The sequence below is a fragment of the Balaenoptera musculus genome, chromosome X (assembly GCF_009873245.2).
Source record: "Balaenoptera musculus isolate JJ_BM4_2016_0621 chromosome X, mBalMus1.pri.v3, whole genome shotgun sequence".
Classification (NCBI taxonomy): domain Eukaryota; kingdom Metazoa; phylum Chordata; class Mammalia; order Artiodactyla; family Balaenopteridae; genus Balaenoptera; species Balaenoptera musculus.
Genome location: NC_045806.1, coordinates 125,088,181 through 125,113,646, shown reverse-complemented (window position 1 = coordinate 125,113,646; position 25,466 = coordinate 125,088,181). Strand labels below are relative to the sequence as shown.

General features: G+C 44.1%; 1 protein-coding gene across 12 annotated transcripts in view; it reads right to left on the bottom strand.

Moving 5' to 3' along the window:
- Window positions 1-25,466, bottom strand: part of MTMR1 (myotubularin related protein 1) — a 67,079-nt gene that overhangs the window by 24,821 nt on the left and 16,792 nt on the right. For 4 of the 12 annotated variants that reach the window (XM_036839394.1, XM_036839389.1, XM_036839395.1 and 1 more), the window contains exons 3-11: window positions 24,150-24,173; window positions 23,486-23,512; window positions 18,057-18,132; window positions 15,593-15,687; window positions 15,090-15,197; window positions 9,215-9,316; window positions 8,813-8,896; window positions 7,669-7,818; window positions 6,670-6,858 (exon numbers count right to left, since the gene is read on the bottom strand). In XM_036839394.1, the coding sequence (XP_036695289.1) occupies window positions 6,670-6,858; window positions 7,669-7,818; window positions 8,813-8,896; window positions 9,215-9,316; window positions 15,090-15,197; window positions 15,593-15,687; window positions 18,057-18,132; window positions 23,486-23,512; window positions 24,150-24,173 (855 nt within the window). Of the gene's footprint in view, window positions 1-6,669; window positions 6,859-7,668; window positions 7,819-8,812; window positions 8,897-9,214; window positions 9,317-15,089; window positions 15,198-15,592; window positions 15,688-18,056; window positions 18,133-21,917; window positions 21,969-23,485; window positions 23,513-24,149; window positions 24,174-25,466 lie in introns of all 12 variants that reach the window. The other 8 variants (XM_036839398.1, XM_036839393.1, XM_036839400.1 and 5 more) reach the window with 3 other exon arrangements.

The window sequence follows — 25,466 nt, the reverse complement described above, 5'->3', positions numbered from 1 at the left end:
GGAGAGAAAGAGTTGTGAAGGGCTGACCCAGCCCCTGGAGGGCCCAGGGGAGGCAGGGAGCCCGGCAGGAACCCGCGGCCCGGGGCCTGAGCCTGGGGTCCCGCTCGGCGGCCCGGGTGTGGGCCTGGGGCGGGCGGGCAGGGAGGTGGGGGCAGGGGAGTGTGCCCCGAGCCCGTGCCACAGCCATGCCGGGGGACCGGAGCCCAACCAGCGGGGGCGGAGCAGGGGCCGAGGACCTGCTCGAGCTCAGGAGCCACAAACATGACTGGCGGGGAAAGAAGAGAATGTCGTCATCGGGTCTGGATGCGCCCGTCCTCTGGCCGGCATAGGATGACATGAGGCGCTCTCACTCAACAGAACACTCTCTGAACACAAACTGTGGCCAAAGCAGCCTAGAGCTTGGTCCTGCCTGCGTGGCAGGATGATGTTTTCATAAACGATATCCTTGGCGCCCACTGAAGACACTGCTGGCCGAGGGGTTAAAGGCACAGGCTTTGGTGGCACGGAGCGTGGGTTCGTCATCCCAGGTCTGCCACTCAAGTAGCTATGGGTCCTCACCATCTCTCTGCGCCCAGCTTTCTCACCGGAAAGACTCCAGGGGCTCACTGTGGGGATTAAATACTAACTAAATAAACGATCTTAATGAACGCTAATCCGTGCGAGGCTTGGTGCGCGCCCCCCATACTCGGGCACTGATGTATTATGACCTCCCCCAGCACCTACCTCAAAAAGCCCCAAGCTGGGCAGGGACCCCGTCCCGCTAAGGAAGACCTGAGGCTGGGGCACAGGCCCCACGCCCAGAAAGCACTTCAGCATGGAGGGCGTGGGTGCTCAGGGCTGGTGTTAACCAGGAGAATGTAGTTAAAGCCAGTTTGTTGCCTGGAAACTGATTACTAAAGCTCCAAACAAGACAAATGACAATCAGAAAATGGGATCATGGGAGAAAATGAGCATAAGTGCCTACTCCATGCTAGGGCAGAGAGCAGGCACCCGGAGGTCTGGAGACAGAAGAGGGGGAAGGAGGGTGAGAAGGGGCCCCACCCATACCCCAGCAGGGACAGGGGGAGGGGGCTCAGAAAGTTCTGGAAGACTCGAACCTGCTGGCCAGACCTCTCTCTATGGGGGCAAAGCAGGGTTCCAGAGGGAAGCCAGCGATGTTGGGACACTGTTCCCCACTGGCCCCCAAGTCCCCAAGGATCAGCTCATAGCAGCAGTGGCGGCAGGGCCATCCTCAGCCCTCAGGGAGAAGAAAGCCTAACACCCCTTGGGACGGAGGCAGCTGAAGGATGGACTCAGGGTTCATGACTTCAAGCCAGCTGCTCAGCGCCTGGTGAAGGCCCGCCGGGATGCCGATCCTAGGCAGCAGGGAGGATTCCCAGGTGAGAAAAGCAAAGCCTCAGAGAGGGCTGGCAACTCCCAAAGGCCAAAGGCAGCAAGTGGCAGGACAGGTTTCCCACGCCCCCAGACTCCGAAGTCCACACACCTCCCCCTGTTGCAGACTGAGCATTTGAATCCCCCCAAATTCCCATGTTGAAACCTGAATTGCCGATGGGATGGTGTTAGAATGTGTGGCCTCTGGGAAAGATTAGGTGATGAAGGAGGAGGCCTCACGATGGGATTAGTGCCCTTCTCGGAAGAGACGGCACAGAGCTTGCCCTTTTCTGCTCTGGCAGTGTGAGGACACAGCAAGAACGGGGCTGTCTACAGCCAGGAAGCGGGCTCTCACCACGCACTGAACCTGCTGGTGCCTTGATCTTAGACTTCCAGCTTCCAGAGCTTTGAGAAATAAATATTGCTGTTTATAAGCTACCCAGCCTATGATGCTTAGTTACAGCTGTCCAAGCTAAGACACCCCTCCCCCTAGTTCTCTCCTGGACACTCCTCCTCTCCTGGCACCTGGGACCTCTCCCTTCCTCTCTGCGGTCTCCTCCCAACCACCTGGAGCACCCTTTCCTTCACTGAGTTCCTCTCTTACCCTCCACAGACAGCATTTCAGGCGGTCTGGTGCCTGGCCCCGCTCACATGACCTAGGCTCCTTAGGTAACTTCATCCACTCCCCTCCAAGGCTGCAACCTCCACTCGACCTCCAACCTGACCTTTTTCTGAGTTCCAGAGCTTTATCATCCCCACACAGGCTCCTCAACTGCAACAGGTTAAAATGAAATTCCTTGCCTGCATGTTCACTTTCTCAAGAAGAAAGCTGACCTGAAAACCTCCATAATGGAGTCTGGACTTTTGAATTAACATACAATGCCACTCACCATCAGGTCCTCCATTGAGAGATGACCCTGCCCACCAGCCAGCAGCTCTTTGTTCCAGTCGGGGAGCAGCTACTGTGTGACGGCCCAGTTCTGGGGATCCAGCTGTGCTCAAGATCCTCCAGTCCCTGCTACCACGTGGCCTATGGCCGAGGGGCAAGATGCACACTGAATGAGGAATCCGCCGCGTGCCGAGGGCCACAGAAAGGAAAGAGCAGAGCACCACGGCATGGGAGACTTCCACTCATCTGGAGAGACCGCGCTGGGGAAGTGACATTCGAAGTGCCATCCGAAGGACGGGGTAGTGGTTAGCTACGTGGGCAGAGGCTGGGAGACGACACTGGGATATGCTTAAGGAGCTGAAAGACACCTGTCATAGCTGGGAGGTGGGCCTGGGGGGTGTGGCGAGGCCGACAGGGAAGAGCCCGCTGCTCGGAGGGCTTCAGAGCCCTGTTCAGGAACTGGATGTCACTGCCTCAAAGCGCTAAGGGCGCGCACAGAGCTGGACCTTTAGAACCACTCTGGCCATGATGTGGAGACAGGATTGAAGGGAACCTCTACAAAGTACCAGCAAAATGAATCCAGCAGCATATTAAGGAAATTATACATCATGACCAAGTGGGATTTATCCCAGAAACGTAAGGGGGTTACATGAGTTTCCGAGGCCTGCAGTAACAAAGTACCACAAAGCAGGTGACTTAAAACGACAGAGATTGATTCCCTCACAGCTCTGGAGGCTGGAAGTCCAAGATAGAGTTATTGGCAGGGTTAGTTCCTTCCGGAGGCTCTGGTTTCTGGTGGCTGCCAGCGGTCCTGGGGGCTGTTTAGCATGTAGCTGCATCACTCCAATCTTGGCTTTCATCGTCACATGGCCACCTTCCCTCTGTCTGTGTCTCTACATCACCTTCTTATCAGGACACGAATCATTGGATTTAGGGTCTACCCTAATCCAGTCTGACCTCATCTTAACTAATTACATCTGCAAAGACCCAATTTCCAAATAAGGTCACATTCTGAGGTCCCAGATGATCATGAATTTGGGGGAGATGCTATTCGAGGAGTAGTCGACATACAAAAATCAGCCAATGTAATACACCACATTACCAGAATGAAGGGGGGAAAAAAACACATGATCATCTCAATTGACACAGAAAAGGCCTCTGAAAATCCAATACCCTTTCATGATAAAACCATTCAACAAACTAATAGAGGGGAATTTTCTTAACCTGATAAGGGCATGTATGAAAAACCCTCAGCTAATATACCCAGTGGTGAAAGACTGAAAGCTTTCCTCTTAAGATTAGGAACAAAACAAGGATTCCTGCTTTCACCACTTCTATTCAACATGGTCCTAGAGAGTAAGTACCCTGCTGGCTGCTAGATGGGATTCTGCCAGATTCATGAATTGCCTAATAAAGCCAATTAGATCTTCAAAAAAAAAAAGCAAAACATGGTACTTGAGGTTCTTGCCAGGGAATTAGGCAAGAAGAAGAAATAAAACACATGCAGATTGGAAAGTAAGAAGTAAAACTCTCTCTACTTGCGGATGACATGATACATATAGAAGAGCTAATGGGGACTTGGACAGATAACTATCCTTGTCTGGTTCCTAGACACATACACCACTATAGTTAACATCATTCTAGACAAGCAGTTTGGTGTCCTGCTCCTGTCTCCTCTGCATGGGATAAAATATAATGCACTGCCCTTGCTCTATTGGATGTTTAGAGATTGCCTCTGTGAATGTAGCTTTTCTCATTCTTTTTTTATTTCCTGGGGACAGTACTACAGTGGTGACAGGAAGTATGCAGAGACGGAGAAAGACTGACAGGGGTCGCTGATCCGCCAGGCGTGGGGAGTAAGGGGAGCTAATTAAGGATGACTCCCCGTGGTAGGCTGACAAATGCCGCCTTCCCCCCTCCCCACAAAGATATCCACACCAAATCCCCGGCAACTGTGAATGTGACTTTTTTTTGGAAAAAAAAGGGACTTTGCAGATGTGATTAAGGTTCTTGAGATGAAGTGAGAATACTGGGTTATCTTGGGTGGGCCCTAAATGCCATCCCAAGTGCCTTTGGAGGAGAGAGGAGGAGAAGACCCAGAGACACAATGAGGGGGAGGCCGTGGGAAGACAGGGGCAGGGACTGGAGGGCGGTTGCCATGTGCACAGAGGAGCCACCAGAAGCCCAAAAACGCAGGGAATGGATCTCCCCGGAAGCCTTCAGAAGGAGCACAGTGCTGCCAGATCCCGGAACTGTGCGAGAATACATGTGTGCTGTTTTAAGCCACCAAGTTTGTGGTCATTGGTTCAGCACCTCAGGAAACTCACGTGCTGCCCATCTTTCTCCCCACCCTGGTCCTCTCCCAGCTTCCCCGACTCAGTAGCTGACACCACCACTCACTGCCAGGCCAGACCCCGGGGCAGGGTGGGGCTAGCCTCTCAGCATCCTATACTGATACACCCGGCACTGTGCATTCTCCTCACCCAATTGCAATCCTTACGCAGCCCTCTACATGAGACACTGTCACCTCCCCTGTTACAGAAGAGGCTTCTGGAGAGGTTAAGTAACTTGCTCAGGGTTCTATCGAGCACTAAGTGGCAGAGCAGGGAGGAAACCCCACATGTAACTGAACACAAAGCTGAGGGTTCTCACTACCCTGTCTTAGGCTGGTCTGGATACACTGAGGTTTTGTTACCTGGGAGACAGCCAAGAGGGGATGCCAACCAGACGACGGGATGGAAATCCCATCTGGACCTCAGGAGGGATCAGAGCGGGATAGAAACTTGGGTGGCAAACTGAACACACAGGGAGTGTTGAGAATCAGGGCACTGGAGGAGATGGCCCAGCGAGATTGGGCAAAGGAGAAAAGAGGACCCCAGACTGGGTTCCAGGCGTGCTGCCATCTGCCAGTTGGGAAGAGGGAGAGGAAGCAGTGAAGGAGGCTGAGCCGGCCAGGGTGCAGAGGGGGAGTGGTCCAGGGCAGAGATGTCATGAGAGTCAAGAGAATGGGGCCGTCCACTCTGGGTCAGTAGCAGAGATGGCGAACTTGACCCGAAAGCTTTCTCTGGGACAGGCACCCACGCAACCTTCACATCCACTCCAGGAAGGAGGTGTGCTGTCACTCCCAGTTCAGATGAGGCGATCATGGTCTAGAGAGATGCAGTAACTGCCCACGGTCAGGTACAAACAACCACGCTGCCTCTACGCTCCCGCGGAGCACGCTGGACGCCCCCCGCCACCCCGCCTCACGGTGGGGGCCGCTTGGCAGTTTGTGCGCCTGGCCCATGGCAGGCACGTGCCTCAAGGGCCATGGGCGCACCTGACGGCTTGTTTGCTCTTTGAAGTAGGAGGGAAGGGCTCCTCCCGAGAGTGAGACGGGGGACGCAAGACGTTGGCTCTTTGGAGATTGTGGTCAACAATGGAATCATCAGTGAGCAAAGAAGGGGCACAAGCTGCCAAGAGAAACAAAGACCCCCAAGCACTGCTTAGGGGGACACGGCGGGGGAGCCCTCAGACACCCCCCTTCTTGCCATTCTCGTGAATGACATGCTCTGGCACACCGCTGAATGGGTCCCGTGCTGTCTAGAATGCCCTAGGGGCCCATCTCTTCCCGCTGATCATCCAAAGCCAGCTCAAATGTCACCTTCTCTGTGAAGCCTCGCCCAGCGGCACGAGCTCCCCCAGCACACTGAGCTGACACCTCCTACGTGTAGCCTTGTCTGTCCTGGTGTTTCCCCCAGCACCTTGTCCCTAGTACATGCTCATTACGTGTTTATTACCCGAGCGTCACCTTACAGGTAGGCATGAGATGGTAAGGGCTGTCCCCACCATCCTCATACCTGAAATTCCTTGTGGAGGGGTCAGGACTCTTACTGCCAGAGGCCTGCCTGCGGGACCACACTATCAGCAAGTCATTTGTGGGAAACAGAAATGACGCCGTTCAGAGCCCTTCCCGCTGGAAAGCGGGTACTGGAGGCTTGACCGCACAGCCTGGGCCTCTTCAGCTGGTGGGGATCAGATGGGAGCTGGGTGCGGATGGCAACTTTGTGTATCTGCCTTGTTTCACATAGCTGACTCCATTCTAACAGAACTTCAGGCAGATATGAATTAATCAAGTAATCACCATAGTTCACAGATTAAAGGGACTTCCAAGGGCCTCATGATCCTTTCATTAAAATACTTACTAGATTCTCTAGGCGATCATTCTCTTTCTGGGTCTTTACTTAATTAGTTCAGCAGACAGGATTGCGGAGGGGCAATGAGACGACAGGATTCCCGAGGGCTAGGGACCCAGGAGGCCCGGCTGTGGGCTACCCCGCCAGAGCCCACCCTCACTGGGCTCTTTGAACGGCATGATGGTTTACAAGCAGTACAGAAGGAAACCTTCTGCAGCGGCACTGACAGTGTACCTTGTTGGTGCTGGCGACCTTGTTTTGCCGGGCGTCAAAGATGATGAGTTTGTGGGCCTGCGCATTAGCATCCATGATCGTTTGCAGGTACTTCTCATCTTCCTTGCAGCGTTTATCATTGGGACCCACAAGCGGCTGGCTGCAACGGGTAATCGTTGCCTGACTTTCTGGATGAATCCATGACAACACCTAGTGTTTGAAGACCATAAATATTAGTACGGTCCTAAAATAATACGTGCTCTAATGACCAGGTAGTGAAAACAAGTTCTCTTCTCAAGCACAGCTGCTTCTGCATATTTTCCTCAAAGGGGAGGAGTCAGCCCGAGGACAGCGTGATAGTGGCCCTGGGACTCAATGTTTGGGTCAGGCTGAAAGAAGTCTGACTAAATGAGCTCTAAGAATCCCCGTCTACCTTTAAAATTCTATGATTCTAAGAAAACCAGAGACTAAGTCAAACTATGACTGACATCAAGCCCCATTTCTATTTGATTGACTAGTTTTATTTTGTCTCCTAATTTAAAAACACCTTTGGATCTCAACAGTGGCGTACGTGGCCGTATGAGGACAAAGTAAATATACAGTCTCTTAATGAAATCTAAAGCTAAGACCCCAAACCTCCCATTTTCCTCCAGCAGCCAAGTGACTCAGGGTTATACCAGAGCACAAACTCGGGGCTCAAAAACGTTCGCTCCCTGCTTCTCTGTGGTGATAGAATCCTGGGTGTACACATATATCGAAACTCATCAAATTGTATCCATTAAACACATGGAGCTTTTTTTATATATCAACAAAGCTGTTTAAAAAACTTCACCCCCTGCTGGCTGCTGTCTACTTTTGCAATGGTGCCCCTTCCAGTATAGGTAGAGCCTTGCACTCAGTATCTAAGAAAGAATGCATTTTCTCGAGGATGATTCACTAAATTTTTTCTGTCTTGCTTTTTTCCATATTAGATCGAGTACAGTATATATTTTTATCTAAATGACAATGTTTATTACTTACCGGGATTCTGCCTTTTGCTCGAAACGCTGCCACTTTTGAAAGGTCGTCATCTTTTACACTAGTTGGCACGACAATGATGGCGGGGTAGGTGTCACAGAGCTCATAATTACTGTTTACTTTGGATATTTTCCAACTCTCATTTGGCAAGCCCTGCAGGGTGTCAGGGGGCGGAGAGGAGCACACTTTTACACTTTCAAAAAGTACTAAGCGTGAACCACATCCATTTCTTCTTTTCTTTTTTTTCAAAAATTTATTGATTGATTGATTTTTTTGGCCATGGCATGCGGGATCTTAGTTCCCCGACCAGGGATCAGACCCGAGCCCCCTGCAGTGGAAGCGCGGAGTCTTAACCACTTGACCGCTAGGGAAGTCCCCATTTCTTATTTTCTACTAAAATCCGTTTGTAATTTATTGTTCATTGCCACTTAAAAGTTTAAATACACATTTATTTAATATAAGCCATTTCCTACCTAACTCATTTTAAAAAAAAACCTAATGAAGCATAATTTCCAAACATACTAAAACATGAAAATCGTATACTTGAATCCCAGTCGTATGCATTTCTTGTCATGTTTTCTATAACGAATGAGCATAGTGCTGTTCCTAAAAATACCCATGGAAGTCATTTAGAGAAGCAGAAAGTTCTTAAAAATGTCTAAAATAAGGAATATAAAATGACCATACCAAATATAAGGTGCAGGCAAAGAGTAAATGTCATGAAAATAATGTCTGATTGGAGTATCTTCAAACTAACCATGCACTGAAGAGCTTCTAGGCATAGGGACACCTCATCGGACCGCTGTAGCCATGCCATATACTTAAAATCGAATTTAAACCATTGGTTTTGATCCTTACTCATCAATTTGCTACCAGAATATCTAATACAAACCATCTGGCTGGTTTGGTTTGTCAACCCCCGTCCCTGTACTCCACTTGCACTCTGGAAAAAGGAAGAACAAACAGCACCATAACCAAAGGTTTGGTATGGGGAGAACGGACATCCAGAGCTGAAGAACCCACAAACTAGATGAGTTACACCCACGGACAACATGTTTCAAAAGGTTTCTTCTCCACTACATTTCTACCCTTTTAGGAAAAAGATGCTCAACCTATTATTTTCCGGTTGATAAGCAACACACTTTACCTGTCTTTTATATTCAGATACTGGATCATAAACTTTCCATCCATTCACTGGAAATTTTTCTTTATAGTTGAATGCAAAGAGTGTCTGGATATAAAACCACAAAATACATATGTCAGCATTTCTTTGCTATGTCATATGCCCACTATTAAAGCTTTTCATCCAGTTATGAGCTGAATGTATTAAGATTCCTACTTTAATCTGTAAATTTTGAAGCAACAAATTGGCAGTTTTCTTCATCCTACACAGAACTGACAAATTTTAAATATTCTAATATTAGTTACCAATAGGGAGAAAAGAGATAAAGGAAACCTCTGGAAGAAAGAATAGTTAAACATGAAATTTTTAGACCTCCATGAAGGCATTTAGACCCACACATAAAAAGATTTATTTTGGTATACTTACCTGCCCATTGGAAAGAGGAAATGCATGTTTGTTGAGGTTTTCAAATATCCCTAGTTTACTCTGTTCTTCTTGTTTATAAGCAAGTCGCAAGTTCCTCATATCCTGTTAAACAATTAGCAAAACTCGTTTATTCACCATGTATTGAGTACCTATGAAGTAGACACCATGCTACGAAGAGATAAATAAAATATTTTTATTCATTTCTCATGAAATATAGTCGGCCCTCCCTATCTGCAGGCTCCACATCCACAGATTCAACCAAGCACGGATCGAAAACACTGGGGGAAAAAGTTCCAGAAAGCTCCAAAACACAAAACTTGAATTAGCAGAGTGCCAACAACTACCTACATAGCACTGACATTGTATTCGGTATTATAAGTAATCTAGAGATAATTTAAAGTACACAGGAGGATGTGCGTAGGCTGTATACAAATATTAACGCCATTTTATATAAGGGGACTTAAGCGCCCCAGATTTTGGTATTTGCTGGAGGGAGGGGGGTGTCCTGTAACCAATCACCAGTGGATACCGAGGCAATTCGCAAAGCACCTCCAACAAGATAATAAAAGATTAAGTGAGGAAATTGGAACAAAGGGGACATGTTGGGGAAAAACCTCATCAGATGGAACCAAGAATAAGGTTAGTACATAAAAGACATGCCATCAAGTCCTGTGCACTTACTTGCTAAAGGTGTGCCATAGAATCAGTTGTGGGCTTTAAGCTGCTAAAAGAGTCAATTACGGAATTCACACCATCCATCAAATAGAAATGCGACAGAGGTTTCTCCTCTGAACTCATAGCAAGGACTCTGTGTCATGTATGGCCCTCAGTGACTTCCTTACAGAAATTATAATGCCGTTTCTCAAGATCGGTTTCTGAAAGCACCCTGCCATGCGAGCTGCCGGCCCAAAGCTCAAGTGGAAGTTGTCAGGAGCAATGCCAACGAGGTGGCTCTGACGGTGCAGTTTCTTCCTGGGACTGATCTGAGCACTACCCCCTGACCCTTCTAAACCTACATCATTAGCTAAACACAAAAATCTCATTCTTCTTTAACCTTACATCAGATTTGAAAATAAATATGACCACAAACAAATTAAATCAAGAGCAACTGGGGAAGTGAGGAAGTTACTGTTGTGATATTATTTGTAACAGCGAAAGAATGGAAATACTAACCTAAATGTCCATCAATAAACAGGGTCTGGCTAGAGACTACTACAAGCAACTATATGCCAATAAAGTGGACAACCTGGAAGAAATGGACAAATTCTTAGAAATGCACAACCTTCCGAGACTGAACCAGGAAGAAACAGAAAATATGAACAGACCAATCACAAGTACTGAAATTGAAACTGTGATTTAAAATCTTCCAACAAACAAAAGCCCAGGACCAGGGGGCTTCCCAGGCGAATTCTATCAAACATTTAGAGAAGAGTTAACACCTTTCCTTCTCAAACTCTTCCAAAATATAGCAGAGGGAGGAACACTCCCAAACTCATTCTACAAGGCCACCATCACCCTGATACCAAAACCAGACAAAGATGTCGCAAAGGAAGAAAACTACAGGCCAATATCACTGATGAACATAGATGCAAAAATCCTCAACAAAATACCAGCAAACAGAATCCAACAGCACATTAAAAGGATCATACACCATGATCAAGTGGGGTTTATCCCAGGAATGCAAGGATTCTTCAATATACGCAAATCAATCAATGTGATACACCTTATTAACAAATTGAAGGATAAAATCCATATGATCATCTCAACAGATGCAGAGGAAGCTTTTGACAAAATTCAACACCCATTTATGATAAAAACCCTCCAGAAAGTAGACACAGAGGGAACTTACCTTGACATAATAAAGGCCATATATGACAAACCCACAGCCAAGATCGTCCTCAATGGTGAAAAACTGAAACCATCTCCACTAAGATTAGGAACAAGACAAGGCTGCCCACTCTCACCACTATTATTCAACATAGTTTTGGAAGTTTTAGCCACAGCAATCAGAGAAGAAAAAGAAATAAAAGGAATCCAAATCGGAAAAGAAGAAGTAAAGTTGTCACTGTTTGCAGATGACATGATACTATACATAGAGAATCCTAAAGATGCCACCAGAAAACTACTAGAGCTAATCAATGAATTTGGTAAGGTAGCAGGATACAAAATTAATGCACAGAAATCTCTAGCATTCCTATACACTAATGATGAAAAATCTGGAAGAGAAATTAAGAAAACACTCCCGTTTACCACTGCAACAAAAGGAATAAAATATCTAGGAATAAACCTACCTAAGGAGACAAAAGACCTGTATGCAGAAAATTATAGGACACTGATGAAAGAAATTAAAGATGATACAAATAGATGGAGAGACATACCATGTTATTGGATTGGAAGAATCAACATTGTGAAAATGACTATACTACCCAAAGCAATCTACAGATTCAACGCAATCCCTATCAAACTACCACTGGCACTTTTCACAGAACTAGAACAAAAAATTTCACAATTTGTATGGAAACACAAAAGACCCTGAATAGCCAAAGCAATCTTGAGAAAGAAAAACGGAGCTGGAGGAATCAGGCTCCCTGACTTCAGACTATACTACAAAGCTACAATAATCAAGACAGTATGGTACTGGCACAAAAACAGAAATATACATCAATGGAACAGGATAGAAAGCCCAGAGATAAACCCACGCACATATGGTCAACTAATCTTTGATAAAGGAGGCAAGAATATACAGTGGAGAAAAGACAGCCTCTTCAATAAGTGGTGCTGGGAAAACTGGACAGCTACATGTAAAAGAATGAAATTTGAACACTCCCTAACACCATACACAAAAATAAACTCAAAATGGATTGAAGACCTAAATGTAAGGCCAGACACTATCAAACTCTTAGAGGAAGACACAGGCAGAACACTCTATGACATAAATCACAGCAAGATCCTTTTTGACCCACCTCCTAGAGAAATGGAAATAAAAGCAAAAATAAACAAATGGGACCTAATGAAACTTAAAAGCTTTTGCACAGCAAAGGAAACCATAAACAAGACCAAAAGACAACCCTCAGAATGGGAGAAAATATTTGCAAATGAAGCAACTGACAAAGGATTAATCTCCAAAATTTACAAGCAGCTCATGCAGCTCAATATCAAAAAAACAAACAACCCAATCCAAAAATGGGCAGAAGACCTAAATAGACATTTCTCCAAAGAAGATATACAGATTGCCAACAAACACATGAAAGAATGCTCAACATCATTAATCATTAGAGAAATGCAAGTCAAAACTACAATGAGATATCATCTCACACCGGTCAGAATGGCCATCATGAAAAAATCTACAAACAATAAATGCTGGAGAGGATGTGGAGAAAAGGGGACCCTCTTGCACTGTTGGTGGGAATATAAATTGATACAGCCATTATGGAGAACAGTATGGATGTTCCTTAAAAAACTAAAAATAGAACTACCCTACGACCCAGCAATCACACTACTGGGCATATACCCTGAGAAAACCATAATTCAAAAAGAGTCATGTACCACAATGTTCATTGCAGCTTTATTTACAATAGCCGGTACATGGAAGCAACCGAAGTGTCCATCAACAGATGAATGGATAAAGAAGATGTGGCACATATATACAATGGAATATTACTCAGCCATAAACAGAAACGAAATTGAGTCATTTGAAGTGAGGTGGATGGACCTAGAGTCTGTCATACAGGGTGAAGTAAGTCAGAGAGAGAAAAACAAATACCGTATGCTAACACATATATATGGAATCTGAAAAAAAAATGGTCATAAAGAACTTAGGGGCAAGACGGGAATAAAGACACAGACCTACTAGAGAATGGACTTGAGGATATGGGGAGGGGGAAGGGGAAGCTGGGACAAAGTGAGAGAGTGGCATGGACATATATACACTACCAAATGTAAAATAGATAGCTAGTGGGAAGCAGCCGCATAGCACAGGGAGATCAGCTCAGTGCTTTGTGACCACCTAGAGAGGTGGGATAGGGAGGGTGGGAGGGAGGGAGATGCAAGACGGAAGAGATATAGGGATATATGTATATGAATAACTGATTCACTTTGTTATAAAGCAGAAACTCACACACCATTGTAAAGCAATTATACTCCAATAAAGATGTTAAAATAAATAAATAAAAAATAAACAGGGTCTGGCTAAATGTACTACAGTACCACTAATGCAATACTATGGAGCTGTTACAAACAAGAAGCAGCTCGTTATATACTGCTCTTAAGGAGACACAAGATACATGGTTAAGGGGGGAAAAAAAGGGGCAGCACAGTGTATGTAATATACAACCATTCACATTTTCAAATACATACTTGTGTGCATAGGCCATCTGTGGAAACTGGTAACAGTGGGTGCCTGCAGGGAGCAGATCAGGGTGGCTGGGTGTTGGGTGGAGGGAAACTTACTTTTTACTACACACAGTTTTTGTACTTTTTGAATTGCATATCACCTGTTTAAGCACGGCCCTGGTAATTCTAGGCTGGAAAACATTTTAAAGCAGCTATTAGCAAAAACTCACCCCAGCCACAAAATATACCATAGGAAAACAGCCACAGGACATCTGCCTAAGTGACATAAGTTCCTGCTGTGCCCTCCCTCCAAGCTACTCTGGCTACACACGTGCCAGCTCACTGACTGAGCTGACTTGCTATTTAGGATTGCTCAGAGGGAAAGGCGTTACAAGCAAAGGAAACAGCATGTGTGAAGCCCCAGGAGTTTGTGTGGGGTGGGGATTGGGGGGTACAAGGCAAGTGTGAACAACTCTAGGAACCTGGATGGCAAGAACAAGGGGAGGGTGGCTGGAGAGGGAGCTGCCGAGGAAAGGAAGTCCGGCTCACACCGCGGGGTCTCTGTAAGTTTTTCCTGCAGCCCAAGGGTAATGGGCAGCTAGTGAAGAGCTCTGAGTAGGGAAATGACCTGTTCCAGAATTGCAGAATTGATCAAACCCCCCTCTGGTTTCAGTTCTGCAACGGCTTCGCACTGCTCTGCGTGCGGCACGCTGGACTGAGAATCGGGACAGCAGTGATTGGTCCTAGGGGAGGACTGCCGTGTGGCGCCCAAGGTGAGCCTAGTAAGCCAGCAGATTCCCGACCTGGCACGGTAAAGGGTTATTTGAAAAAGTGGATTCAACTGCAGTCTAGGGCCAACCAGAGGAACGTCTCCTCAGAGATTTGATCAAAGCAAACAGACTGGCAGGAATCTAATCCAAACCCCAAGTTGGGAAGGGACCTTGATGATGCTGTAGGCCGGATCTCTTGCCTGGTATTTTAGGTGGGTTTGTTAGTAAACTGTATTCCATGAGGCAAAGTCATTGGGAATAAAACATCAGTTAAGGAGTTTCTTAAATGACTAGTCCTCATCAAAGCTGTCACACAAATTTTACTTAACCCCTTGGAGGAAGGGGCGAAAACCAAAAATAAGCATGGCTCAGGTGCAAATTCCAACATAGCCAAGAAACTTAACTGTGTTTTTAATCACAGAATTTATGAATATTGTTGTCCCTTTAGGAAGTCTCTGACTGAAGACTAGTCTTATCACGACAAACTGGAAAAAATATTGATCTCTGCTTTCCACTTGATTTCTCTGAAATGTAGCAAATATCGTCAGCGCCTAGGTTACAGGTCCATGTTAATTAGAACACTTCAATGGAAAAGAAGCGGTTTACTTCAACGGTTTATATAATGGTCTGAATTGGCTGATGAAAGGTTGAAGAGGTCTGGGTCCTGAAAACATCTGAGTCACTAATGTCCGAATTACTCTTACTGTCCAAAGGCTGTGAAGAAGTTCCAAGCTAGCCGCCCCCTCTAAGTTTCTCTCGTGTCTGGACCGTACCTTGCACATGATCTCTATGCCACAAGAGTTGTCTCCATGGCTCTGCGCTCCTATCTTCTCAACTCTGCTGATCACTCCCAGGGGGACATCGAGGACGAAATGCGGGTCCTGGGTTCACAAATTAACATGAATGCCAGTCAGTGTCGGCTAACAGAGCCTTCCCATTTTAAGTCTTCGCTGGCTTAAGACACGTTTGCTTACTTCGCGTTTCCTCTTGGTCCTGGCTATGACACCGAAGTCTGATTTATAACCTGCTTTGTGAAGTAGATGTCGAGACTACAATTAAACAACCCCCTCACCCCCAGTGCAGGTGGAAGTGCTACTTTAACAGCCTTTTTTTTTTTTTTTAAGATACAAAATCTGCTTGCAAATGCGCGCATCTTAAAACTGACCCTCTGTTTCTCTCAGGGTGATGGGATTTCAGGATACTATTTATTGTCTTCTTTATTGTTTACTTTCTTCTGCAGTTTTTAAAAAAATAAAACACACTTTTAAATACTCACTCTCTCTACATTCTTGAAGTACATCTTAAAGTCTGTCACTGTCAGGGTGCCACTCACTGCTCCCACAAATGGGCAGATATACATGACATCTTTCACTGAAAGAAAAAACCCAAAATATCATCTACTGCCGTTGACTTGTGTCAATAAATCTTAACATGAGTTTCCAAATATGTAAATTTGTGATTCCAGTTCTCTAGGAATTTAAGTTCTTTCATTACTTTAAATAAAGGCATAGATGGACAGTCTTCTAATAAAATTCCATTTTTTAAAACAAAATTTTGATTTGCTACTTGAGGTTTTAAGTAAAAGGCCTCATAATAAGTTACATTTTGTCATTTTTTTCCAAGTGGTTGACGTTTTCCCTGAGTGATAAATTAATCACATTCAAAAACATTAATTAAACTCTGAAGAACCTGGGCTACCATTTCATAAATCACTGCTAATGAAAACTAACTAAAGCTAAACACTGTCCCCTGATGCACCTCCAAAGAAACTGCTTTACAGATGACAAAAACCAAAACCACATCAATGAAGTGGGAAAAGACTGCTTCAAATTCTTCATCAGCTTCCATATCAATTTTATTTTCTTAACGTTAATATCAATATCAATATCTTTCATATCAAAATCAACAACATATATGACTCCTATGAATGTTAAGAAGCTCACGCCTATCACAAAGATACCACGTCTTCCCAATCTTCCCAAAGTGCTGTTCCATTGAAATGGCAGGAATGGACACAGCTACAGATGAGTCCGAGGGGATGAATAATGGTACTAAAGATGTCATTCAGCCAAATTCTCAAAACACTTGCATAAACTTTTCTGTAACTCATTATATACCGAGCGGCTCCTATTGTTGGGGTTCTGGGTATACCTGGACAAGGTTCCTGCCCACCAGGTGACCCGTGAGAGATACTACACAGAAAATTACCATATAACCTGATAAATGCTATCAGAACCATGTGGACTCAATGTGATAAGAGCTCAGAAAAGGAATGACTTAACTCAGCAGGGAAGCGGGGGAGGGGAAGGGAGGAGAGATCAGTGAGTTGGCAGAGGTTAGTGTGGCTGGGTCAAAGGGTGCACGAGGATGATGGGACACGAGGCCAGAGAAGACTTGTTCACGAGTGTTCATAGCAGTTTTATTTGTAATAGCCAAACAGCAGAAACAACCCAAGCGTCCATCAATAGATGAATGGATAAGCACACCGTGGTGTACCCACACAGTGGAGTACTACGCAGCAATGAAAAGGCGTGACTGCTGACCCATGGCACTCACAATATGGAAGACTATCACGATAATTATGCAGAACGGGATAAGTAGACAGAAGAACATACTCAATGATTCCATTTCTATAAAACTCCAGAAAATAACAACTAGCCTATAGTGCCTGGGGAAGGGGGAGAAGGCACGGGGGAGAGGGATATAAAGGGGCCTAAGGAAACTTCTGGGGGCTGGTGGATATGTTCATTATCTTGACTGTGATGATCGTTTCCCAGGTGTATAAATGTGTCAAAACTGTTCACGTTCACTTTGAATCTGTGCAGTCTGTTGTCCGCAGAAGAAGAGGCATGACATAATTAGCTCTGCATTGTAGTCAGATCATTCCCAGAGCAGCACGGAGGCAGGGCTAGAAACGCTCCCAGAGGAGGAAAGCCCAGAGAGGCCAGAGGAGCACCAGGAGTGAATGAAGTTCCAGAAGCCAAAGAGAAAAACAGTTTCGAAATTCAGGTCGGGCTGAACAGAGTCCTGAGCCACAGACTAGGCTATCCAGCAGGAGTAGTTGTTTGGAGGTCCTGATAGAGCCCAGCTACTCAAACACAAGATGACCGTGCTCTGAGACCCGGCACGCGCCTTCGGGAGAGAGCCATGAGGGAAGAAGGCGACACTCGGCCTCGCAAAGCAGGCCGTCCGACCTAACCCCGGCGACCGTGAGGTGAAGAGGCCACAGCCGGCTGCCCGCCCCTCCAGCCCCGGCAGTCCGCCTCAGGCCGTCGCCCTTACAATCCAGGGTGGCGACACATGCCCTTTTCCTGCACTAAAATTGTACTTTCTGGACCTTATAAGCCACTAAACTGTCTTTGCCAAGTTCGCAAAACTGTCATTAAAAGCATGATATGGATCATCTGTCAATACGTTCTCCTTATAGCGAAGCCTTCCAACAAAGCAGCAAACTGACGCTACCGTGCGTGTCTCATCAGCCTTCAGTTCATGGGGAGAAGCTGGACCCCTCTTCTGTTGGTACTGCCACCTAAGACTCGCTCGGAGCTTAAACGGGTCCTCTGCAGTCCCTTATCGCTTAAGGTCATGGTGACATTAATAAGAATGACTAGGTCTAGTCCATCTGTCCCCTAATTAAATCGGGCTGGCTGATCTCCAGCACATACATCATCTGTGCTTGCGAGTAGAGTGCCATTTCATTTTATGGATCTCTATAAGCAAAGTGTACTTGTTAAACTTACCAATGGCCTTGATTGATTCTCCTGGGAAAAGGGGTGCCTCTTCCATCTGTGCCAGCTTATTTCCATCCCTTAGAGCCTGGCAAGAAACCAAACAGGAGTAAATCTCACTTTCCAACTGCAGACCTGGGAAGAATGGTAGTGTTCTGCGCTCTTGCTACGAGGCTACAGAAGCGTGCAAAATGTATGCCCCCCCCCCCCGTACAAGACAGTTTCAAAGCTCAGCATTACAGGACGCCATGCTGCATAGTCTAGCAAATTGTTACACATATTTAAAGTTCACAGTTAGAAAGCATTAATACAGAAATGGCTTGACGTGACAGATAGATACTGTGATCATGACACAGACAGCTATTACAAGGTGCCTCCAGAATTTGGAAATAAGGTCAAAAAAGGTTACCTTCTGAGCGTGAAACTAATACAAATAAAATCAACATTAGATGCAGATGCTTAGTTAGCTGTAGAAATGGCCCAGCTATGAGACTGCGTGGGAAACCCCAAAGTCTAATTAACAAGAAACCAGGGAGGGGTCTCTTACTAAGGAAAGCCCTAGGCTTCTGTACTGCAGCCCAGCCACCTGCGTCTGCACAGAGCGTACAGTTGGGACGGGCAAGTGGTCCTGTCAGTGTGTATCCCATCCAGGCCACAAGAATGCGCCCTCATCTGGCAGACAAGAGTATTTCACCCACTCCTGTGGAGCAGGGTGTGTTCATCAGGCTTCTCCCAAGTCAGTTCACTCTGTGCTGTTTCCACGCTCACCAAGCAAATTGCTAATGAGGTATCAGGGTTCCTGCTACAATGCCACTAGGAAAAGGATGTCTTGGATGGCTGGAAAGATACATGCCCACATTTCTAAATGTCCAGATCTGCACTGTGGCCCAGTAGCTAGTCTCTTGCAAGCTAGGTTGGATAGTACCAGATAACTCAGGGGAGCTGAGAAAATGGTGTTCTTGAACTACAATGCTGGGGACCAGAGCCTGAACTCGGTGCCTGTTCCAAGGTACTGCCACCCTGTGAGATGCTGCCAAGGAAACTGGTCACTTTCTCCTGGGCATCTCTGACATAACGTGTCACGAATAAGAATAAGGTGTTCAAAACCCCAGCAATTCCCAAGCTGTGTTTCATAGAGCATTAAATTCCCAAGAGATGTGAATAGGACTTTTTGGGAAAAGTTTGGGAAATGCTGGGTTAAAGGAAACAAGTTTAGCTAGGTTTTTTGGGGGGGTCTTTTTGGGGTTTTTTTTTGGTGAGGCAAGGCTTTAGCATGTTAATGCATGCTGAATCAGCCAGAGGGCGCTGGAGTAGGCTGCATTTCCCCTACCTAGTCATCAGGGGCTTTCTCCAAAAAATACCTGCTAACATCAGGAGGTCACTAGTGTTCAGCGGAAAACAGATTAGACAATACTAATTTTCAGCATAATTTTGTAAAGCAAAATATTAAAAATTGATATTTTATAATTCTAATCAAAATTATTGAAAATTCAAAATAATTATTTTTTACAGTTATAAGAATATTTCAATATATTTTATAAAGGGACTTAAGGGTCCATTTAAAAACACTATATATAGTAGGTTCATCCAATTTTATAAAATAAAGAAGGGAAAATGTCAAAATATAAAGAGCAAACTCAATGCTAAATGTTGGTCAAGGTATGTCCGTTCGGGGAGGGCACAAAACGACACAGTCCGCCCTCCTCCTCAAGATACACGGTTAAAATCATACAGATTAGTGTTCATGGCACGGTTAAAATCATACAGATTAGTGTTCATGGTTCCCCTAAGCAGTTTTATTCAGTTTAAATTTTTAGCCCAGATTGGTGGGTTTTTTTTCAATTTTTTTTTAAACATCTTTATTAGAGTATGATTGCTTTACAATGGTGTGTTAGTTTTCAGATTGGTTTTTAAGACACTTCTCAATCAACATTTTTAGGGACATAGAGAACTGTTAAAGGGGACACAGAGAAGTGTTTGTGGATTCATTTATACTCACACGTGATTTGGAAATACATCTGTGACACAATAAAGCATAAACCAATATTTATACTTTTAAATGTCCAGTTTTAGAAACACTAAAAAAATCACCAATCTTAATAGAAGCCTTTTTTTTGAAAGTCTGCTTTCTTTAATTTATGGCCTAAACTAGTGACTATTTTTATAATATAGTTACAAAGTCAGAAAGCTATTTTAATCAATATTCAAGTTTTAAATAACTTCAAATGTTACACTGTTAAAGCTTATTTTAATGGGTAAATATTATCATGTAGACTTAAATTCCTTAACTGATATTTAAAAATAAATGGGAATATGTTATTTTGAAATATATTTACTAAAGCAAGCTGTTCTAATCAACTGAATCTGGAAGAGGTGAGGGGAAGTCTGATTCACTTTAAGCTTTATAGCAAGTCATGTCAAACACTTTAAAGTCCTCAACCCGGGACTAACTAATAAAATGTTGTTGATGGGAGGCGCAGTGATTGGGACCATTTTGAGAAGGTACAAGGCTCTCAAGATAGAGGCTGGAGATCAAAGGTTTCTCTTCTCTTCTGATAATCATGTTAAATCTGGCTTGAAATACTTGTGCATTTATATGAAGCATGAACGTGTTGGTGAGACAGAGTGAGACAAACCTCTCACTACTAATAATTAAATCTGGGACATGCTTTTTTAAGTGATGAAAAAGCAACTATCAGAATAAAACAAATCAATTGATCCTACTGCTTCAGATATCCCCATAAAAGGTTCGCTGTGTACAGGAAAGACATTCAGCTTTAGCATAGGAATTTGAGAGGAGAATGGCTATTAAAGGCTCACTGTTTTGCGAGTACAGTAGATTCCCTCTATAAAGCTGGTGTTAGGAGATAGCACTCACACTTGTGCTATATTAAGCTTTAACTGCAACTTCCAAGTTGCACAGGACATGATTTGACCCTTGATTTATCCAACCCATGTACAGCATAATCAAAGAAGGAATGTCCTTATGGATAAAATGTGTCTCGTGAACACACCCAGCCCTCTTGGTGCTTTTGCTCAAGGTGTTGCCCAGTTGAGGAATTCTCTCTGATGATCTCATCCCAACCTTGTGCCGGCGACCCGGAAGGAAGGTCCAGCTGAAGGCCCATCAACTTCCTGGCCTCTCCAGTACTCTCTCCTCCTCCTGAACCTAAGGCTGCTGGGTGGATAGTTTCTGTAACAGCCGCCTGCCGAAAGCAGTGCTTTTCAAACTGGCTCTTCAGGGTGCTCCCAGGGTCACCAAGGGAGGGTGGGCTGGGCAAAGGCACAACTGAGCACAGGGAATTTGCCATGCTTCCCTAGAGCAGCTCTTCTAGAGGTTTCATACATAAGCTCTGGGGAAAATTCTGCTGCTTTAAAAAACTCCTGAGAGTCCAGAGGTACTGAGCAAAGAGTAGGCACTCAAGAAACCTCGATGATTTTTTTTCTTCTATAAAATACATGGACTCATTCCACAAACACCTACAGCGTGCCAGGCGCTGTGCTGGGTACAGACCTTGCAAATTTGAATAAAGCAAAGTTTGCACCCTCGAGGAGCACGCTTAGCGTATGCATCTGTCCCCTCTAAGTCTTTGTGAAGGCACTTCAGAATCCTGTCATGACTGACGCTCATTAACCTCATCAGTAAATCTACCTGGGAAAACCAAGAAGCAGAGATGAACAAATTTCTGGTTGACAAAATGTTGGATAAACCAATTTTTGCAAATAATGTCATAATGGAATCTACCAAACTTGGACAGGAGAGTACTACTGTAGTGGAAAAAGCATTTGCTGATTGTCTAGAAATCTAGTATGAAATGGCTTCTAAATACACGATCTGTAACTACAAACAGATGAACACGTAGAACTTGCCACCTGATCAGCTTCAGCTTCAGAAGGGTAGCCCTTGTGTTCTTCCTGAATCTCCTGCACAGCACCAGGTGCATGGACAAGAAAAGGCAAAGAGGGGAAAGAGAAACACGTGCAAACAGACAGGTGAAAGACAGAAGTTCTTTTTTAAAGAGACAGTAAGCATGTAAAAGTCGACACACCTTTCATGGCTTTGCATATCCCAACATTTTCCCCCTTGGAGTTAAGGAAAGAACGTGTAGGCCATCTATAGCATCCTCAGCCTAAAATGGAGTATCTATTCTGTGTTTGTGTTGGGGTAGAAAAATGAAAAGCAAACAAACATCATGGGTTTCAAAGAATGTACTGTCTTTTTAAAATCAAGCAATACTGCAGCATACAGCCAAGAAACAAAATAACAGACGCATAACATGCTCATAGAAAATAAAACATACCACAGAGGGCAAGGAACAAAATCAAGCCAAAATACAAAGGCAGTTCAAAGACATGTGTTTTAAAAAGGAACTATTATGCTGTCCAGGGGTCAACACCACTGGAATTAACAACATTTCCACACACATGTGCATGCGCATATCACATGCTGGGGTCATACATATGCAGATACACACATACACTCTGTTACTTACTGCTAATTAAATATTGTGATTTATGACTCAAAACCATATTAAATCTTTCTAATTACAGTATCAACGTGCTTCGAAGAAAAGCGTCACATATCTTTATCTAAATTTTTTCCAATCCCTTTACATGTATACTCTTCTTAATTTCTTTATGGAATCAGTTTTTGAAACTCTAAGAACTTGGACTTTTAGTTTAGCAGGTGGTATAATGAGCATGAATATTGAAGATGACAAGATTATAACACCTTTTAAAAGTTGTATCAAGTCTCTGAGGCTGAAAATATTAAAATTTAGCATCAATATATTTTTCCTTCAAGAAACTTTGGTTCTAATGACTACATTTCTTTAAGAGGCAATCAGTGAAGAAGTAGCAAAGCTTTAAAAGAATTTACTCTTTCCCACCTTTCATTTTTGTCACTACAATAAAATAGCTACTTAAAATATTTTTATACTTTATCATCAGATTGAATTTAGTACACAGTTGGTACTGCTACCCTTCAGAGCAGGACAATTTTTTAAATGCAGCCAGGTTTTTAAAATTTACATTCTTTTTTTAAATACAAAGAAAACGGAATCATTCTTTGATAAAAATTTTAAAAACAGAAGAATGAATGACTAAACAACAACAATAAAAAAAACCCCACAGCATTTCAAAGTCCATGCAAGTGTAAAGCCAAACACTAATATTTAACAATGTGAATCAGTGAAAGAAAATGATTCCCATGAGCAAAAGAAAACATGATAAAAACAAAATTAAACAAAGAAAAACCAACTAGAATAACAAGAATTTGATTTAACCTGCTTATTTTTGTACTACTTCATTGGCTTCAATAAGATTAAAGCTTTAAAACTGAAGTCATGAAATGATTCTGTCAAAATCCACATTGTTGTCATTTAATGGAAATAGGTTAATTTTCAACATCTGATACTCAGGTTTAAATGCATGCACATTACCAATCTTTGTCTTGTTTTATGAATATTCTGAAATAAAGGGAAGGAAAATCATGAGGAAACTATAAACTATAATCTACGAGCTGTAACAGCTACCTCTATATTTTAAGAAATACTAAATGGGGCTGATTTTGCTAAATTTATCTTCAAGATTAGCACTTCTGCTTTTGGGATTCAGCATGCAGACAGGAAATCTTACTTGATCTTGTAATCAAGACTTGAAATCTTACTTAGATCTCCTACTCAGGAAGGAGGACAACTGACCACTTTGTTGTTGTTCTTGTTGTTGTTATTAAATACTTCAGCATGAATTACATGACGAACGAGGTTAAATTAAGAGGACTCTGTAGGCCTAGCCTTATAAACCCGGTGCCATGAATACCCATTTGGTCAGAATTCATGTAACACAACAGAAGTCAGTATTGCACAGTGGTAACAATTTTAGCATCCTGCCCTCACACACACTGGCTTTTTCCGCACATAGAAACGTTGTAACAAATAAAGCATTTCTAGTGAACACTGAAAGCTATGACACAGCAGAGCAAACTGATCTGAGTGACTCATAAAATCAGTGAGAAGGCAAAGAACGCTAAATAGACTAAGTGTTCGATAAAGCACAGAAACACACGAGGAGGAGGCCCATGGGCTGAAAGCCAAATATCCTTACCCTTGTATCAGGCCTCCTGAGAACCTGTCAGTTAGAACACAGAACATCATCAGCACGGACACGTCACTACTGACCTGTGAAAGATGCCATTAAGTTCGCCAGCCCATGCCCTAAGAAACATCATACGCCTCCAAATAAAACCGAGCAGATCGATCCTAACACATTTGCCCTCTAAGTTCCATTCGATATCCAATCAATCCTAACACATTTGTCCTATAATTTGCAGGCAAGTCTATGACTTGGAGAAACTTATTGCCCTTAGGCTAAGACAAACTACATTATTTTAAACACAAACCCCTTCTGTCAAGGGCTATTACAAGGCAGTGTGAACAGGCTGTGTGTGAAAAATTCATTTGTGTGTCTGTTTGGAATACTGAACGCATTTTCCGCATAGAAACAATGATATGAAAAGGCGGTTCTGCTCCCAAACCAGCCCACAGAAACAAAACAAAACCGAACCAAGAAACCACGAAAGCGCCCACAGCTGGCGCAGAGCACAGCTCAGCCACAGCGTTAATGGGATCATAAAGCCTAATTAAGCACAAATCTTAATCTGGTTTCTACAGGAATTCTATTTCCAATTCGCACTTGGGACTCCAGAATTAAACTCCCCGATGCGGCCGCCCCACAGGGAGAAGGTGCCCGTCCCTTACTCTAGCCCAGCCCCGCTGCATGGGGAAGGGGTGGCCTCAGCTGGGAAAGGGTAGCTGCCGGGGAGGGGAGGGCCGGGGAGGGCAGGCTCCGTGCAAGGAAAGCCAAGCTTTACTAAATCGGGACACTGATTTTAGAGAGGTTATTCCTGTGACTCCTACTTGAACGTGCAGCATGAGCGTTCGGGTAAACAGCCCAGAGAACGGATGGAACTTTTGAAAAGCGAATAGTGCTAACAGTCTGAGGAAGACATGAATCATCTGTTCCCCACTTTCGAGTCTGAAATCCGATCATTGTTACATACGATAAACACTGGAGGTTCTATGGAAAACGGATCACTTTAAAAAAAAAATCACTGTAGGTTCTTATTAGCTTTATAGGTTTTACTCAGGAAAGATAAGACGATCACATGAATACGAGAATATAGAGGTCATCATTGTTACCATTAAAAGAAAATACTGTTTGAAGTAGAAAAGGTATCTGAATTAAGGGATGCTGTAGCTCAGAGGGAATTAAAGCCCAGAAGTTCCTAAATATAGACTACTTAGACTAAGAAGCTTAAACCTGGCTTTTTTTTTGAGGGGGTGGTGGTGATGAATATTTTTATCATCTTAATTGTGGTGCTTGTTTCACAAGTGGGCACCTATCAAAACTTACCAATCTGTA